Source organism: Anomaloglossus baeobatrachus, chromosome 1 (genome assembly GCF_048569485.1).
Source record: "Anomaloglossus baeobatrachus isolate aAnoBae1 chromosome 1, aAnoBae1.hap1, whole genome shotgun sequence".
Taxonomy (NCBI): Eukaryota; Metazoa; Chordata; class Amphibia; order Anura; family Aromobatidae; genus Anomaloglossus; species Anomaloglossus baeobatrachus.
The window spans coordinates 265,733,423-265,751,681 of NC_134353.1; the positions used below are offsets into that span (position 1 = coordinate 265,733,423).

Genomic DNA, 18,259 nt, shown 5'->3' on the forward strand with positions numbered 1-18,259 from the left:
GCGTGCACACATACCTTAAATCTTATGTGACTGTTCCCATTGGTAAATATTGGCCATTAACACAATGACACATATTGGCAAGAGCAGTGGTATTTAGTTAGAAGTATATTCCAATCTCCAAGATCCTATCCCAATATGTAATAGGTGTAATAATAATATTAGCAAATACCTCCAATTAGAGATGTAGGATAGTTCTATAGTTTTAAAAGTGGACCGTTTTCCATTGCGTGCGGTAGTGTGAAACAATGTGCACTACAAGGCACACATTCTGGAGGGGATTTTGCTGCTAATCCCCATTGGGAAATAACAGGCAATGTATGAATTATCAGGCTCTATTGTCTGGTCACCTGTCGATCTTCCATGATGACATCTTGTCCCACGTGACCGCTAGAAGGCCACACAAGCCTTCTGTGGAGAGGAAAAGATGTGTTTTCTTGCCAGAACTTCCTGATTTTGAGAGTTATAAGAAGCAAAACCCATAAAGATTAGTTTTTTTTGTGAATTTTCACTGCCCCACGTTAATTCCATACCTCTTTTTTTAGACAATATGTGGATGAAATCTGTTCAGGCTTCATCAGCTTATTACACTGCAGATTTTGCGTCCATAAATCTCCCAATGGAAATTCTGCGTGGGGTGAGCATTAAATGCTTATCATTGGAAAAAGTAAAAGCAGCAATGATCCGGAGCTTGTGGTAATTATAGGACATTTCCATTAGCTGGGTGCTGCTCCTGATGTTACCAGTCTTATCCCAGTGATCAATGTGCTCTTGTTATTTCAGCCTGTAGGCCTGTGTAATGGCAGTGACATTATGCATGCCTATTCAATGGAAAGCATTTACGGCTTCATTCCAGGTGACACAGGTGACTTTCACCATACCAGGCGCTCGTCTGAGCTTGTAATGTCACCTTGAGAATTTAGATACCTGTAAATACTTTCGTTATACAATCTGTGCACTTTCTTTATATGATCATTACTTATTTAAAAACCCTTTAGATTAATATCATTTAACCTAGGCAGTAACACAAGGTCTTATACAGGTCAAAGCTATGTACAGGAGACTTTACTGTGCTGCATTAATTGCTTTAGGACTGGTAGAAAAGTACAATAACTTATATTAAAGAGGTTTTCCAGGCTCAACATGAATTCCTTTTGAATCCTGACAGTGAGCAATGTGAACACTGACAGGATTCTTCTTTATGTCCAGCTTAAGCAGGTGGCCACGTGGCCGCAGGTATGCGATTTACATACTTGTGATCATGTGCTAAATAGGTTCTCATCCACTTTTCTCATTGGTGTGCCAGCATAGACATTTATGGCATATTAAGAGGACATAGTGTGATAGAAGCCCAGTCTACCATATAGGGCACTTTTCCACTTGCGATTTTCATGTGCGAGTGCGATCCAATAAAACATCGGATTGCACTCGTACCAGTGTCAATCAATGAGGCAGTGTCTGCTTTCCTTTTATTTCTCGACACGAATTGTGCTCTCGGTGCAGTCGCAGCACGCTGTGTTTTGCAGCAAGTCTCGGCTCACGCACCCCCATACAAGCCTAGCGGAGTGTGTTAAACATCGCACTGCACTCACATGTTATGCGACTGCAGTGTGATGTACGCACAGATGTACGCAGTGTGATGTATGGGACAGACAGCAGAGGAGATGGGGAGAAAGTGCTCCCTCCCTCTTCTCCAAGGCTGTGATACGATCGCAAGATCGCATCACAGTCGCATGACCCTCGGCTGACGCTCGTAGCAAGGGTCATTAGCATATCACTTCCGATGCTCTCACATCAGAAGCGTACACAAGTGGAAAAGAGCCCATAGACAAAAGATCTTTCAAGCCACTTTGTCTATGCTGTGGACATGTGGCCCTGCTGCTTCTAAATCCGATTTTGCTTATTTTTATGTATGAATTGGTGATATTTTGGGATTTTTGATAGCAAAAATCATTTATCACATGGTTGTATATCAGAATGTAAAATTATTTCCATGACGATAGAGGAAGATGCTATAACACATTGTATGTGTCACACTCAGAGTAGTGAGTGTCGGAATACACTGCATGACAGCTGTGCTCAGATCCACGGACTTCTGACGCACTACATCACAAACAAGGGGGACAACGGGGGCACTTTTACAACTGTGGGCCCGGCAGCTAGGGAGAGGGGTGAGGGGGACACCTACTGAACTCATCTCAAGTTGTTTCCTGAATTCCCTAGTGTCCCTACATGTGGTGTTTCAACCCATCACTGAGCCAGATACCAAATACCTTACTAGCCCTGCAAACACCCTGGCTAGTGAGATAGCTGGTGAGAGATACTAGCCCCACCACTGCACTAATCAACAGGTAGGGAAAGGTAGACAGACAGGGGAATAACGACACAACACAAACTTGAAGGCTGCAATAACACAACTCCTACAACTGGCTAAGCAGCAGAAATCAAGCAGCTCCTAGAGACGTGCAGTCACCCAGGTGGTCAGGAACAGAAGGTTTTATTTCCGGCGGAAGCAAAAGGATGGGGAGACTACTTAAAGGAGACGGGAAGGGTAACAAACCAGCTACACAAAAGGTGATTAGCTAGGAGCTGCTAGCAGGAAAACTGACATTAACTTCTGAAGTGCCAGCAGAAAGCAGATACATCAGCAAGAGACTCTCGTGACAGTATGGCTGTGCAATGAGGGTGACGATGGAACCAAGTTTGGTCCAGTTTTTCTTTTTTCTGTGCCTTAAGGTAACAATTTAATGTAATGAGTAAATACTTTGTTACAAGAGTTAAGCTTTGCCAGCAATTCAAGACCCAGCTGGCACGAATGGCTTGTGCTTGCTGGTGCCGGTTTAAAATCCAGTAGGAGTAGCAATGCGGTGACTCACTTGTTCTTCAAGTCTCTTCTTTAGCTGGATTTCTATTAGTTTACACATCCATTTGCGTTATAAGCCATTCTGCATAATGATATAATTCATGATGATAAAGGTAAATCTGCACATGATATTATATTAGTAGTATAGATTTGTGGATAAATATTGTTAGTGACATGGAAGCAGTATTGTCTATTTGTGTCTCAGATATGCCCCGCTCTTACCTTATCTATAATTTGCCACGCATAATCACTAGTAAGAATAATCCACATCAAGTTTGGTGACTTTATAGAAATACTTTATAATGACTTTGTATTATAGCGCCACATAGGTCTTGGTCATTGGAAGTGCTCTTATAATAAGTCATCACACAGACACCTTGCAGTTTAGCTGAGCTCCTGGCATGTAGTGGTAACGGTAGTTTTTCCTACAGTATTGTTTAGTATTAGGGATGATCGAATACCGCAAATATTCAGCAATGCCCATATTCGCCGAATAGGTCGCCACTATTCGACGATTTGCGAATATTCGATGCTCAATGTAAGTCAATGGAAAACCCGAATAGTTGCCGAATAGCAACTATTCGGCCTTCCCATAGACTTACATTGCGCATCGAATATTCGCATAGCGGCGAACTATTCGCCAGATATTCGCGAAGCCGAATATTGCCGAATATTTGTGATATTCGATCATCCCTGTTTAGTATAGAACATTCTCAGAACGCAGTACCGACAGCAATAAAACAAAGAACTCTGAATGGAAACACTTGTGTATTTAAAGCGCTCTTTGGTAACACTTTGATTATACATCGTCATCTTGAGCTATATTTACCATGTTGTTGTAGTCATCGTAGTGGTGCTTACATGTTGCCTTTCTAATCTTTTGGCAGCATTAATGATAAAAGTTGATTCTTGCTCTCACGACAATGCTTTAAAGGTGATCCCGAGCTCTCGCCAGTAAACTGGTTTCCCCCTTTCAGTGAATACTGGTCTCTGGGAGTAGTTTGTTTAAAAAAAAAAATAGATATAAAAAAAATGAAAATAATAAACTGTATTCCCTCTCCGTGGGTCCAGAGCTGAGTTAATGCTGCTACTGCCGGTGTCTGTTATTGGTAGCAGTGCTGACGTCATGTCCACGGTGTGGGAGCCAATCGGTAAGCTCAGCTGTTCTGAGCCATGAATTGGACATGACGTCAGCACTGCATACTATAACTTTTACAAGGAACAGCGGCGCAGAGTTTGCAGAGGACCTGGGGAGGGGAGTAAACTACATTTTTTTTTCTAATAGCTGTCACAAGGAATTTTTGCACAAAACTCATCGAGTGTCATAGTGGCATCAGACGCTGTTCCCATTACAGATCCTGACACTCCACCTTATGGTTTCTCTGGTGCTTCTGAGCTATACAGGCAGGCTCGGGCGTCAACCAGCTGTGGGCTCATTCATGGTCAGGCTAGCAACCTCTGCTAGACTGCTTATTACTTCTGGGATCAGATGTTGTTGGAAGACTATCACATTGGCTGCCTTCCAATTTAAGATGGTGGAATCTGTCTTCTCATACCGACTATAGTTTATTGCTGTGTTGGTCGGCGTGTTGTAGCCCAGTCTAGTTGGTGATTGAATTGCTTTGAGCTTTCAGTTGTTGTGGAGTTCTTCCATAATATTGCTGTTTCCTCCCTGCTCTTACTTTGCTCCTATGCTCTTATTGTCTTACACCTCTGTGTGAGCATGCTGTGAGATAGAGTTTTGGTTTCCCTTGTTTATCTATTTCTGTTGGCCTACTCACACTCCTGGTCCGGGCCCTCCACTGGGGTTGGAGGAAGGGGGTTATACGATCAGGCCTTTTCAGGGCCAGGGAGGCAGCTCAGATGTCCTCACCTTCAGAGGTAACTCTGAGATCAGGGATAGCTAGGCCTCATAGCCTGAGGGCCAGTCTAGCAGCCCCTGTCCCTTGCTTTCTCCATAATCACTGTAACAATTTCAAACTGTGCATGATGACCCGGATTTTCTGAAGGTAGACAACCACTTTAAGAATACAACAACTCCACCCCACTGTTCCTGAATACCATCTGTAGTGGCCAGCTGGTTTGATGCCACAACTGTCCCTTTGAGGGGTCAAAACTGCTGACTGACTCCCTTAAATAGTATGCTATTACGTCATCAGGAATAATTTTAAAGCAGTTGTCTGGTTAGATCAGAGCTGGCCTGAAGTACCTGAGCAGTGTACAGAGCTGTGGTGGTCCGCTTCATACATTGTTTACATCTACTTCCAGAAGGGAAAATAGCTGATTGGTGCGAGTGCCGGGTGTTGCACCCACATGAGCATTTATTAATTACATCATCTAAGGAGAAGCCTGCACTACAAAAAGTGGTAAATCCTTTTCTTCAAAAAGACGATCCTACCGGTGTCCAACGTCTTGTGTCGGCAGATATATCTTCATGCTGAAGCTACATTTCCCAGTATGCATTGCACTCTTATTGTATGTGTTGTCCTCTCTTGTTCTTCCTCCCCACTCCTGTAGAACAGGGCTAGCACTCTGCTCTACTCTATACCTTCAGGTATCCAACTACTGTGTGCAGCTGCATCCCCACACCCTAGTACAACGCCACAAAGCGACACAGCATTGCTAACATCCCCGAGGACAGGACAATGCTTGGGGGGCTCTTGACCATGTGACTGATATGTGTGACATAATCAGAGTGGATCACGGGTGCTCAGAACAGGGGCAGTTTACCTAATTTTAGTAAATTACAAAGCTGTATTTGGGTAACAGTGAGCTGGGTGGCAAATAATCATTTGATTCCAGAAAACACATTTATATTATTTGGTGATATGAAAGTTATATGTGATACATTATTTTTATAAAGTTAGCTGTATTTTTAGTGGTTTCTTTTGGCCATTGCCACCTTTTTTAATATCTTTTACGAAGGTGTGTATGATAGAGTTCAAAAGACTTTGTGATATGCATTAGCCCCCCTTCACACGTCCATTTAAAAAAAAACAACAAAAAAACACCACGTCTGGCACATTCCGTTTTGGCCTTCTGTGTGTATGTATGTGTCATCCATGTGCTGTCCCTTTTCTGTCCATGTGTACATGTGTGCCAGCCGTGTGACATAAACTGGAAAAAAACGCATGACAAATTTGTTTTTTTTATGAGTTAAATATGTCCAAAGATGGATAGATGAAAGATCAATAGATAGATTTTTACAGCTATTAGGCTATGTGCGCACTAGGCCGTTTTACCCGTGGATTTACCCGCGGATTTGCTGCGGAAATTTCTTGAGAAATGTCTGCAATCTTTGTGCAGACATTTCCCAGCAAATCCTATGAGAAAAAAAAATAGCTGTGCGCACGCTGCGGATTTTTCTCAAGAAATTTCCTTGAGAAGATTTTCTTGAGAAAATTTCTTGAGAAAATGAGCATGTCAATTCTTTTCCGCAGGTACCTGCGGATTTCTGCAGTACAGCCTGCAAAATCCGTAGGGAACAACCTGCGGGAAAATCGCGGCAAATTCGCGGCTAATCCGCGGCAAATCCGCATGCGGATTTACCGCGGATTTGGTGCGGATTTTTTCCGGAGGTCCGGAAATCTTCCACTCCCAGAGGTTTCTCAAGAAATTTTCTTGATAAACTTCACATTTTTAGTGCGCACAAAGCCTAAGATAAATAATTAATTGGGGGGAAAAAATAGCATGAGGTTCCCCACAATTTTGATAACCAGCCAAGGTAAAGCAGACAGCTAAGGCTGATTCCACGCTGGGATGGTCATTGGGCCCTTCCCAACCTAAAAATACCAGCCTGCAGCCATCCTAGAGATGGTGCATCCCATTAGATGCACCAATTTTGGCACTTCACCTTGGCTTTTCCCTTGTGTGGTGGCATCAAGCCCTTGTGTTAGTAATGGAGAGGTGTTTATCGGACATTACTAACCAAGTAAGTGAAAAGAAAAAAACATGCACACAAAAATACTTTATTTGAAAACAAACTCCCCCACTATTTCCCTGGTTCATCATTTTATAAAAAAAAAAAATCCAATCAGGTACGTCGTAATCCAGGGATTCCAACACCCCTATTACTTACCCAGTATTAAAAAAAAAAAAAGACACACACCCCTGAATTTTTTTTTTTTTTTTAATTTTAATATACACTCCTGAAACTTTCTCTCTTTTACCATTTAATATATATAACAAAAACTTGCAGCCCCGCTACAGTGCAGGGAATCTTCTATAGTTCACAAAGTCCATCGTTCAAAAAAAGATATCTGATAAACCCCCCAAAAACATACAAACACAGAGGAATAAAACAAGACACTAAGGGGTACTTAACACACAGCGAGATCGCTACTGAGATCGCTGCTGAGTCACGTTTTTTGTGACCTCATTAGCGATCTCGCTGTGTGTGACACTGAGCAGCGATCTGGCCCCTGCTGTGAGATCGCTGCTCGTTACACACAGTGCTGGTTCGTTTTTTTATTGTTGCTCTCCCGCTGATAAGCACACATCGCTGTGTGTGACAGCGGGAGAGCAACAATCCTGAATGTGAAGGGAGCAGGAGCCAGTGTCTGACAGCCTGCGGTAAGTTGTAACCAAGGTAAACATCGGGTAACCAAGGTGGTTACCCGATATTTACCTTCGTTACCAGCCTCCGCAGCTCTTACGCTGGCAGTGCCGGCTCCTGCTCCCTGCACACGCTAAGCGTAGCGGTGTGAGCTGGTAACTAAGGTAAACATCGGGTAACCATACCCGATGTTTACCTTAGTTACCAGTGTCCGCAGCTTCCAGACGCCGGCTCCGTGCAAGCGCAGCGTCGCTTGCACGTCGCTGCTGGCTGGGGGCTGGTCACTGGTCGCTGGTGAGATCTGCCTGTTTGACAGCTCACCAGCGACCATGTAGCGATGCAGCAGCGATCCTGACCAGGTCAGATCGCTGGTCGGATCGTTGCTGCATCGCTAAAGTGTGAAGGTACCCTTACCCTTGTTCACCACTTTATTCAAAAGAAAAAAAAAAATTCTCAGCTGATCCAACGCAGTCCAAGTGTCAGGTTTCCAGGTTTTCCAGTTCTCTTTTGAATGAGCTTGCCCTCAGTTAACATGGAGTTTAAGGTTCTGTTGCCCTACTTCCTGTCCAGCTGCTTAAAAGGCCGCCTCTCAGCCCAGTCCAGTGCCTGAGTATACTGCTTGCTGTGTGCTCCTGCTTTGCTGTTTCTACTTCCTGATTGCCTTGGATTCTCCTGAAACTCTACCGACCGACTCTGGACCATACCCGGTTTTCTTCAAGCTGTGCCCGGACTCCGTCTGCCGTCTTTGATCAGCACTCTGCCCGGTTCGTAACCACTCTGGACAATCATCCCGTACGGACACTCCTGGACTATACCACTTGCCCCTTGTGTACCGGCTGCCGCACATTTAGGCCTTCCGGGGTTGATTGCCGGACAGTCCCTGTACAGGGGTTCGCTCTGGTGGTCTCCCTGGGGGAGTCCGGTGCGTGGCCCCGGGAATCCCCTTCGCTCCGTTTTGTGTGTTGTTTTACTGTGTTTATTCCCGTTGTGTATCTACCGTGGTGACATATTATATAACATCTTGTACCAAGAACTCGTCTCTGTTGTCATTGCCCTAACGCAATCGAAATCCTCAGAACATACAGTAGTATTACACCAAGGCTTTTAACAAGCAAAATCTGTGGAACAGTGTTCTGACACTCCATAAACTTTGCTTACAGGCAATTTCTGGGTCTCTCTTCTCTGCATTAGACCCTGGTGCCTTTGAAGAGTGGTGACATCATTAATGTTACTGCTCATCAGAGTCAACGAATCACGCACAGCGTAGTGGTAACTTTACTGATGTCACCGCTTTTCAGAGCTGCCAGATCTCATGCAGTGCAGATATCCTTTTTTGGAATACGACAGATTCGGTGGACTTCGGCGGGTAAACGAGGGAAAGCTTTGGGGAGTGTATATTGAGATAAATTATTTTTTCTTGTCTCTCTTTTTTTTTTTTTTTTTTTTTATATTGTTACTGGGCTAGTAATGGGGGTGTCTGATAGACGCCTCTCCTTTACTAACACCAGGGCTTGTTGCTAGCTGACACTACACAGCTGACACCAACCCCATAAACCATTACCCCAGTTATCACTGCACCAGAGCAATTGGAAAAAGCTGTGGCGAAGCGCCAAATTGGCGGCGGGCTGTTATTTTTAGCCTGGGAAGGGAGGGTCCAATTACCATGGACCTTCCCAGCCTGATAATATCAGCTCGCAGCTGTCTGATTTACCTTTGCTTGTCATCAAAAATGTTATTTATTTAGCTAATAGATTTTTACAGCTATCCATCTATCTATTTATCATCTATCGCTCTTTCTATATCATCTTTGCACTTCTGTAACACATACAAAGTTTTCATTTCTTGAATTCATTTAATTCTTGTCCATGTCACATGGACAGCACACAGATGTCACACTGATTATACACTGATGTCATCCGTGTGCTCCACGTGTTTTTCACAGACACATAATCATCTATTGGCCCTGACGCTAAAAAATGGACATGTCTCCATGTGGGTCACACGAACACACAAATGCTTCCCACATACTCATGGTCCATGTGAAAACATAGAGGTGTGAAAATCAACACAGATTTTAATGAGTACGCATGTGAATGTGTCTCCAATACATGTTAAAACGGACAACACACATACTGGAAACACAGACATGTAAAGGGACCTTAGAGGGAGTGCACATAGTACATCACTGATTGGGAATTGCTCTCGGCTACTTATGTACTAGTACAGCACTGCGTGACAAGAATTCTGAGATATATAATCAGGACTAATGATCGAAATACACAGATAAAAAGGCTCTGGGATAAATTCAGCATGTATTGTGTGTCTTCACGGAGACTGTTCAGTATTGGGTGTTTATATGGCAGTACCTCCAGTCGTGCACTGGTTAAGCTGTTATGTGCGGAGAGCCACTGTGGGTGTGATGCGGCATTTGTCCTCACTGCAGTTGTGCTCAGCTGAGCTGTGCTTTATCTGCTTACACGATTGGCTAAGCATCAGGGCGACTGGTGACACATCAATGCGGATTACTGGTTTGCTGCTCACAGGACGTGCTGCTTCCCGTGACCTTTAGTTAATGTGCCAAAGAGATAGCATTTGCCTATAGCTACACTCAGACCAGCCTGGTGCTCACATCTATAGGTATAGATATAGACATGAACTCATTACAATAAGACCCTTTTTGCATTGACAGTATTTGCATTCTGAGAGTTCTGTAATGTGTGTGCTTAATCCATTACTAATTTTTCCCATGGAAAGCAGGTCACTCATAAAAGCCTTTAGCACAATAATTAATATTTTATTTCTATATTTCATTACAGCTTAAAAGCCTGCTATGTTAAATGCTGTCACTTTCTTTTTTTACCAGTAGATCAGAGATCTGATCAGCAAAACAGTAAAAAGCTAGTAATATGTACTGAGGTTTTATGCTGTTGCAACATTAAAGAGAACCTGTCTTCTCGCAAAATGCTGTTTACCTACAGACAGTAATATTCTGCAAGTAAATAGTGTTTAAATCATGTCTGAATGGCTTAATGGAGCAGTGGCTGCATGGAGAAAATGGCGTTATTTTTTCCCTTTAGCTGCTCCCTTCCAGTCATTAAGGTGGTGCTGTGAGTTGTTACAGTCACTATACAGTTAAGGCACTGTTATCATTCTGATTAACGCTTGGTATCACATTGTGCATGCAGAGATGGCTGTTAGTCAATGTACAGGGGGATCAATAACAGCCATGACTGTTACAGTCCCTTGTACCACTTCAATCACTGGAAACAAGTGGCTGCAAAGAGATTGTAATTTCAGTCTCAAAAGAGCTGCAGTTATCAAGAAAGGCGCTACCTACACTGCTCTGCTCTTATTTCAGGTACCTTGGCATTATTTCCCAATGCCTCGGATAGAAGCAGAGCGTTGTAAGCATGTCTCCTCCTCTCCAAGTACTTGTGTGACGCCCCTGGACTATCAGGTCATCACAGGGTACTGCACAAGCTGCCCTTCCGTGGAGTATTCCACCTGCCTCTTGGTTCTGGGTCCCTATCTAATAGTGTTGCTTCCAACAGCAAATCAAATCCTAGATACACCCTGCACCACAACCACAAGGCACACCAGTGGATGGCTTGAGTGGAATAGAGTCGCCCAACTGGGGGTCAGGGAGGGGAGGTGAGGAGTGTAGTGAGTAGTTAGTTAGTAAGTATCCCTCGAGCTGTGAGGAGCTCAGAGGAGGTCGGGAGCGGTGGCTCCTAGAGAAACTGTCTACGTTGCAGACGGTGGTCTGGGCCTAGAGGAGTCGGACCCCCGGTTGCAGGGGATTGTGGCAAGGTGTCTGGACTTGTTGAAGAGGACAGCCGGCAGCCTAGCACTGTCACCGGTCGGGGTCCGAAGGCACGACGGGGTACACGGACCCTAGGTCAGGGAGTAGCTTCAGGCAACCTGACAATTCACCTGAGGAGAACGGAGCCTTTATGATCTATTCCCACCCGCTCCAGAATCGGGGCATTAGCGCAAAGAGGGGGATAGGACTTTCCAATCCAAAACGGTCCAGAAAATCCCAAGCGTGAGCCCTGAGAGCAAGCTCCCACACTTGGCCATAGTGGGGAGCGGGGCTCGGCAAGTTCCATACTACTGGGCCACCACGTTGAAGTTAAACTTAGTGCCAGTAGGTAGGTCATGGACCACCAGGCAAAACTATAGGGGACGGGACCCGGACGAGCTCCCCTCAGCAGCAGCGGTACCCAGAGAATTGGTTTACTCGGTTGTCAGCGTCTGCTTATGAACTGAGTGAGTACGAGAGTGACCCCTGCACTCCACGGCACCCCACACTGATTCCTGGGGCATTCCCCCTACCCGTGGAGGGCTACAACAACTTGCTGCCCCACTTCATCACCCCGGGTACTCCCAACGGTAGTGGCGGTACTCCCCAAATTACCATACACCACGGGTGGCGTCACGAACTATACATCAACTCCCCTGTAAATACCCCCTTTCATTTGAGTTGCCGCACGATCCCCAGGTCCGGAGACCCTCGAGCCACAGCAAACCCAGATCCGAGCAGCTCGGCTGCTTCCACGGGGGCGGCACACTTGTAATGTCCGTAAGCACCAGGAGTGAGGAGATCTCAGAGAGAGCAGATTGAGAGTAGAGATGAGCAAACTCATGGAAGTTCGGTTCAGCTGGACTTTAGATAACGTTCAGTTTGGGACCCGGACTTGACCTAAACCCCAATGGAAGTCACCAGTTGGGCAGTTCGGGTCTCTGCCCACACACAGCCAGTCATAAACAGATCACTTCCAGAGGAGGATGAGCAGGGTTTTTCCTTTTTTTTTTTTTTTTTCGGGGTGTGAGACAATTAAACACTCAAGCGGCTCACGCTGGGCTGAGCACCGACCGTACCCGAGCACAACGATGCTCGTGCTAGTAGTTTACATACGTAAAGCATCCGAACTCTGAACACGAACTCTGTTTTTTTTTTGCAAAGTCTGTGTTCTGCCTGAAAACTGAACCTTGTGTTCGCTCATCTCTAGTTGTGACCAATTCAGTCTTACTACATCACACTAAAAAAGCCTGTTCTGGCCTTTTCTGGGAGATAGTTCTTTTTTCACTTCTGTGTGATGCTGTCTTCTTATGATTGGGTCAACGTTATACAGGGGAAAAAGTAAAACTGTGGTTCATTCAGCTCTTCAGACACTTTTCCATAAGGTTAACATGGTAACATGCTCAACCTGGTGACAGGTTTTGTTTTTTTTATAGGTTGTAGTTATTGCTGTCTGAAAAAGTTATGGATATGCCATCACTTTGTGATTGGTGGATCTGACCATCACATCCTGATTCCACGAATGAAGGGGCCACTAATTTTGCATCGTTTCTCCCTTAGGCCACGTGCACATGTTGAATATTTGGTAGCGTTTTACCTCAGCATTTGTAAGCTAAAAATCAGTAGTGGAACAATCAGAGGAAAAGTATAATAGAAACACGGCACCACTTCTGTATTTATTACCCACTCCTGGTTTTGGCTACAAATATTGAAGTAAAAACTCACCTAATAACTTGCTCACATAGCCTAAAAGGCATTGTCTGGTCTAAATCCACAAGTCTGTAGTCACTGTATGTCACTGTGTGTGACTGCAGACTTCGAGTCCTCACACTGTGCACACTGCATGCTGTGAGGAATCTCAGCCCTGTCAGTGATATTCATAGTCCCGGACAGAATCTCACTAAACAGTTTCCGGCCTTGCTCAATGCACTTGCATTGAGTGGCGTGGCCCTGAGACTGGAGAATCCTCACAGTGTACAGTGTGTGCAATGTGAAGAATCACAAGTCTGCAGTCACATAGAGCGACACAGAGTCACTGCAGACTTGTGAATGTAAACTGGACAACGCCTTTACAATTTTAGCTGTTTACCAGTTGTGGATGGAAATGCAGTGCGGCCTAGTTTGTGTTCACGGAGATGAGAATTTTTATATGGGCGGTTAATGAGTTCTATGAAAATCCATCTATTTAAGGATAACGTAGCACGTATCTGTTTTCCTGCCTGTTGCCTATATTACGGTTTCTAAAGTAATGATTACATTGTTCTTCCCCATTGTAGTTCGGACTATTTGCAAATCAATTGTCCTCTCTTCTGCATTCGTTTACTCCTAGTATCCTTGAGGTAGTGAGAATTTTGGCGCTCACTAAGAATACAGCGACTGATATGTGTAAAACTATGTATAGTGCTGCAAAATATATTCCAGCTATATAGAGAAAATATTGTAAAATATTAGATGTATTCATTTTCACAGTCAGGCTGCTTTAAAGTTGTTGGTCTATTTTAATATTAAAATATAAGGCGTATATTTATTGTACAGTGTACTATACCATAAACAGATACTGTGTCTGGCCATCTGTATTCTATGAAATAGGCTATTCGTGCTATGCCACATGTATTCAGAGTGGCCAATCCGGTTTATTTTTGCCTGGACAAGTGATGAAAATATGTCAGATGCTAAAACAGACAAATGCATAAACAGATAATAGATCGTAAAAATAAGGTAATTATAACTGTCTATGGCAGGGACAGACGCTGACAGGATAGGGTCCCTGTGCAGAATGAACGTATGTCAGGGCATCTCCTTCTGTCATCCTTAGCCAATGTATACACAGAGTTATAAAATACTTATATACATACACTTATTAAGCACATTTTATATACGATAGCATACACATTATGCATATACACATCTATACATAACATTCACAAATTACACATAAATGCACACATTGTTACACACATATGACTCGCCCACCCCAGGGCTATGGGACACCCGGTGCCGGGCCGGACTAGTCCGGTGGTAGTCAGTGGTGGCTGGGCCCGGCTCCGTGGCCCTGGTGGGTGTCAGTAGAATTTGTGGCTAGGTGAATAAAGTTTGTGTTCGTGACGCCACCTGTGGTATGCGGCTATTAAGCCGCCGCTGCTATGTGAGGCCTCCGGGATGATGTTATGGCAGCAATGGTGGTACTGCTCCCCACAGGTGGAGCAATGCCCGGGGCACAGTTGGTGCTTGTGAATGTCTATGCAGCGGAAATAACAGAGACCACTTCAAGGGTGCAGTTCAAGTTCTTTACTCACACTTCTTGTCACAGCGCTGTAGGGACCCTTGGACTGCTGGGACCACTGTCAGGGACCTCCGCCGTTTCTGGGTGATTCAGAGAGTAAAAGCCGGTACCCTTCTCTTAGTGTCTCTTTCTTCTGCTGTCTTCCTTAGCCTTGCCTTTGTTAGGATGAACTTGGCTTGGCCTCCACTACAGCCTCCAGGCTGGGGGGGTCACCTGTCGGCTGATTACCCCTTTTCTGGAAGTCTGCTATGGGTTCTGGCCCTGGGAGTCTACAACCTTCCCTGGGCCTCGGTTTTTACTGTTTGGAGATGATTTTGCACTCCTCCAGTCTCTAGGGACCGTCCCCTGTCGCAGCTTGATCCCTCCACCGATGTTACTGTGGAACAGGCCACCGTAGCTCTAAACTGCCCCGACAGCTATACAGACTACCCGTGGCCCTGCGACTCCTTCTGTCTCCTACGTGGTGTCACCTGGACCCTCCGAGTCCCAGGATCTTCACCAGGAAGCGTCTCCTTCTGTTTCTCTGCTCCTGACTGACTTGGAGCTCTTTTCCTTCTTTCTTTCTTTCTTTCTTTCTTTCTTTCTTTCCTCCTCCTTGCCTGCCTCCAGCAGGCCTCCTCCTCCCTCCTTTCTCTCGTTCTTCTTCTCCAACTACATGCTCACTCTCTCACTCCCTGAGGTAGACTGACTAAACTTGACCTTCCTCTCTGTGTCTGCTCTCGGATGGCTCCTCCCACCTCCCCAGTTGCTAAGCTGTACCCTATAGGAGCAGGGATGGGTCTTACGGCCCCTCCCAGCATGCAGCAAGGGGGGGTAACTGCCACTTTCCCTGGTCTCAGTATGTACCTAACAATAGGTGTAGTGTGGATTTACCAGGGGACCGGAGTTCACTCTCTTCCTCTCCCAGAATGGGGCATCACACCGCTGGATGGGGTGCAATGACCTGTGGCGACGGAAGCCTCAGGGGCGCCACACATACATGTTACACATGGATATACACATTACCTACGCCTGCACACTTTATATATGCACACATAATTACATACATATTACATCTTTATATACACTTTACTCTCCTGCACTCATTACACATATACTTATTACATCCATACATGCTACCTATTGCACCTAACATACTCACTCACATGGGTAGTAGAAAAAGAAGGAAGGAGCGATAGCACTCCACATGTCCCTGTACAGACTACAAGATCCTAACCACACAAGTAAAAGTACCACTTTAGACCTGGCTCCATAAAAGCCCATCGAAGAGTTTCTTGTGTCTCCTAAAGGACATGAGAGGAGGCCGCCACACACTGCCAACAAGGGGACAGGAAGGTGTGCAGGAACAAACACAGACCCGCAGTGAGATAAACTGACAAGGTACAAGAAAGAGGAGAAGAAAAATAAAGCAACGCACACAAGGCGCTCAGCTGGTGTTTACTCAAAAATAAAGTCCCAAAGAAATCCACATAGAGATATAGCCAGCAAGGAAATAAGGTGTGAGGTGAACATATATAACCCAACCCCAATGGGGAAATGAGAGACACCAGGGGAGGAGCAACCCGAGAAGGAGAAACAAAGACATTAAGAACCATCAGGATTTGGACAGGGAAGAAAAAGGCAATAGCCCAGCAGGAACTGACCATGAAACAGAGGGTCACCAGATTGAATCTCCAAACCGAGCTATGACAACACATTCACCTTACACATAATGACATTGCAATTGCACACATACCATATAGGGCTAAATGTATGACCAAGCTCTTGTGCGTTGTATGCTGTAGCCATTGAAAAGGCACCTGAATATCAGAGCTTTCTGGCTGCCCCCACCCTTCCCATGGATCATTATATAGCTGCACAGACAGTATGTAAGCCTGTGGTCTACAGACAAGAATACTGATGTAAACACATACTGTAAAATGATAATTATAGTCAATCAATTCTTACTCACATTGGGCAACGTGTAAATTCTCCCTGTGTTTGCATTTCTCCCACACTCCAAAGACATATTGATAGGGAATTTCATTGTGAGCCCCAATGGGGACAGTGATGATCACCTCTGTAAAGCTCTATGGAATTACTAGCGCTATATAAGTGAGTAAAATATATAAACGCTGTACAAGCTATCACACACACACATCTGTATTTTTACAGGCACTAGATAAAAGGTCTCTTATTTTTTTCTGCAGCATTTATTATTTATATTGGAGAACATGATTGTTTTGCTATATGAGCTTCATGCGTTTGTGAAGCATAGTAGAATCCTTGACATACAGTCGGTGTGCCAGACCTGTATAAATGTAGCACGGGGTATTATGGACTATTAGGCCCTGGGCACGCTGCGTTTTTTTGGTGCAGTTTGTTGCCCAATCTGCATGTCTATCCTTACGCCAGCAAAGTGCATGAGAATGCTGAAGTGCTGTGCGCACATTGCTTCTTTTCCCCTTGCAGTTTTGGGTGCGGAAAAAAAGGAGCAGCATGTGAATTGTTGGTGCGTGCTTTTCCTGCGTTTTGTAACCCTTCCAGCCATTAATTTTTTAAAAAAAATGCATGGCAGAAAAACACAGCAAAAAAACACACCAAAAATGTATGTGTTTTTTGGTGCATTTTTCTGCCACAAGGTGCAGTTTTCAGTGCCGAAAATGTCTGCACCTAATCTGCAGCGAGTACTTACCCTTATCCTGTTAGGCTTTACTCACACCAGCACTTTGTAATGTCATTTTTCTATTCCATTGTATTCTGTTCTGTTCATATGGTTTATGTTATGGTGCTTGGCTCTTTTTCCCATAAAAAAAAAAAAGATACCATTATGTAAACCAGGCATTAAAGTCAATATCATCCCATTGATGCGGTTTGCATCCAACCTGGATAGGATCCGTCCCATATAAATTCTATTTCTCTGTTTCAAAACGTGGGAGTGAAAATAGCCGTAGTTGTTGTATTGTAGATACATATCGTAGAATAGATAGTATTGTTGGTTGACAATTCTAATGATATGTGACCGATTTCATTTTTTGTTTCCACAGTCGGACAGCAATACTAGCTTTCTCAAAGCTGCTCGATCAGGCAATTTGGACAAGGTACTGGAGTACCTAAAAGGAGGGGTAGACATCAACACGTGTAATCAGGTACAGTACATTGCCATGTGTTTCTCATATTCACATACAGGTTTTGCCGACCTCAGAACCCTTTAGGTTTCTTCTTTGTCATGTACACCACATCCATTATACTTCTGCCATCACTTGCACCTCGTACGTGAATTAAAACTATTATCATACAAATGTAATAATAATAATAATAATACCCTATAAACAGCTGGAGCTTTTTCCTGCTCCTTGACAGAATGCTACAGATTTGACATTCGATTTTCTTCACTGGAGAGTCGTAGTCATGTTTCCCTATAGCGGATACAGGAGATGAAGAGATCTGCTCTTTACTCTGTACCTAGGAAAAGATTTCAGGTCAGCTTAAAGAAGTTCTTGGGAACACCTTTCATTAAATGAGCACTAAATGTTATTTATACTTATATTTTCCTCTATTAATTCAGCCTCTGAGCAAAGTTCTTCTGCACTGGAGCAGTATGGATATATACATATGTACCGCCCCGCGCTTGGCCGCTGCCGAGCCGCTCGGGTCCGGGCTCGTTCGGTGGGTGGCTCGAGCGCCTCCGGCACCCGGGGGTGACGTCACTCTGAAGGGAAGCTGGCGCTACGTGAAGGAGGGTGATCTTCGGTGGGGATCTTCACGGCCGGGGCCGTG

The 18,259-nt window shown here is 44.5% G+C and overlaps 1 protein-coding gene across 50 annotated transcripts in view; it reads left to right on the forward strand.

The window, feature by feature from the left end:
- ANK2 (ankyrin 2) overlaps window positions 1–18,259 on the forward strand; it is an 812,025-nt gene that overhangs the window by 465,477 nt on the left and 328,289 nt on the right. For all 50 annotated transcript variants that reach the window (XM_075349554.1, XM_075349661.1, XM_075349525.1 and 47 more), the window contains one exon: window positions 17,527–17,628. In XM_075349554.1, the coding sequence (XP_075205669.1) occupies window positions 17,527–17,628 (102 nt within the window). The remainder of the gene's footprint in view (window positions 1–17,526; window positions 17,629–18,259) is intronic.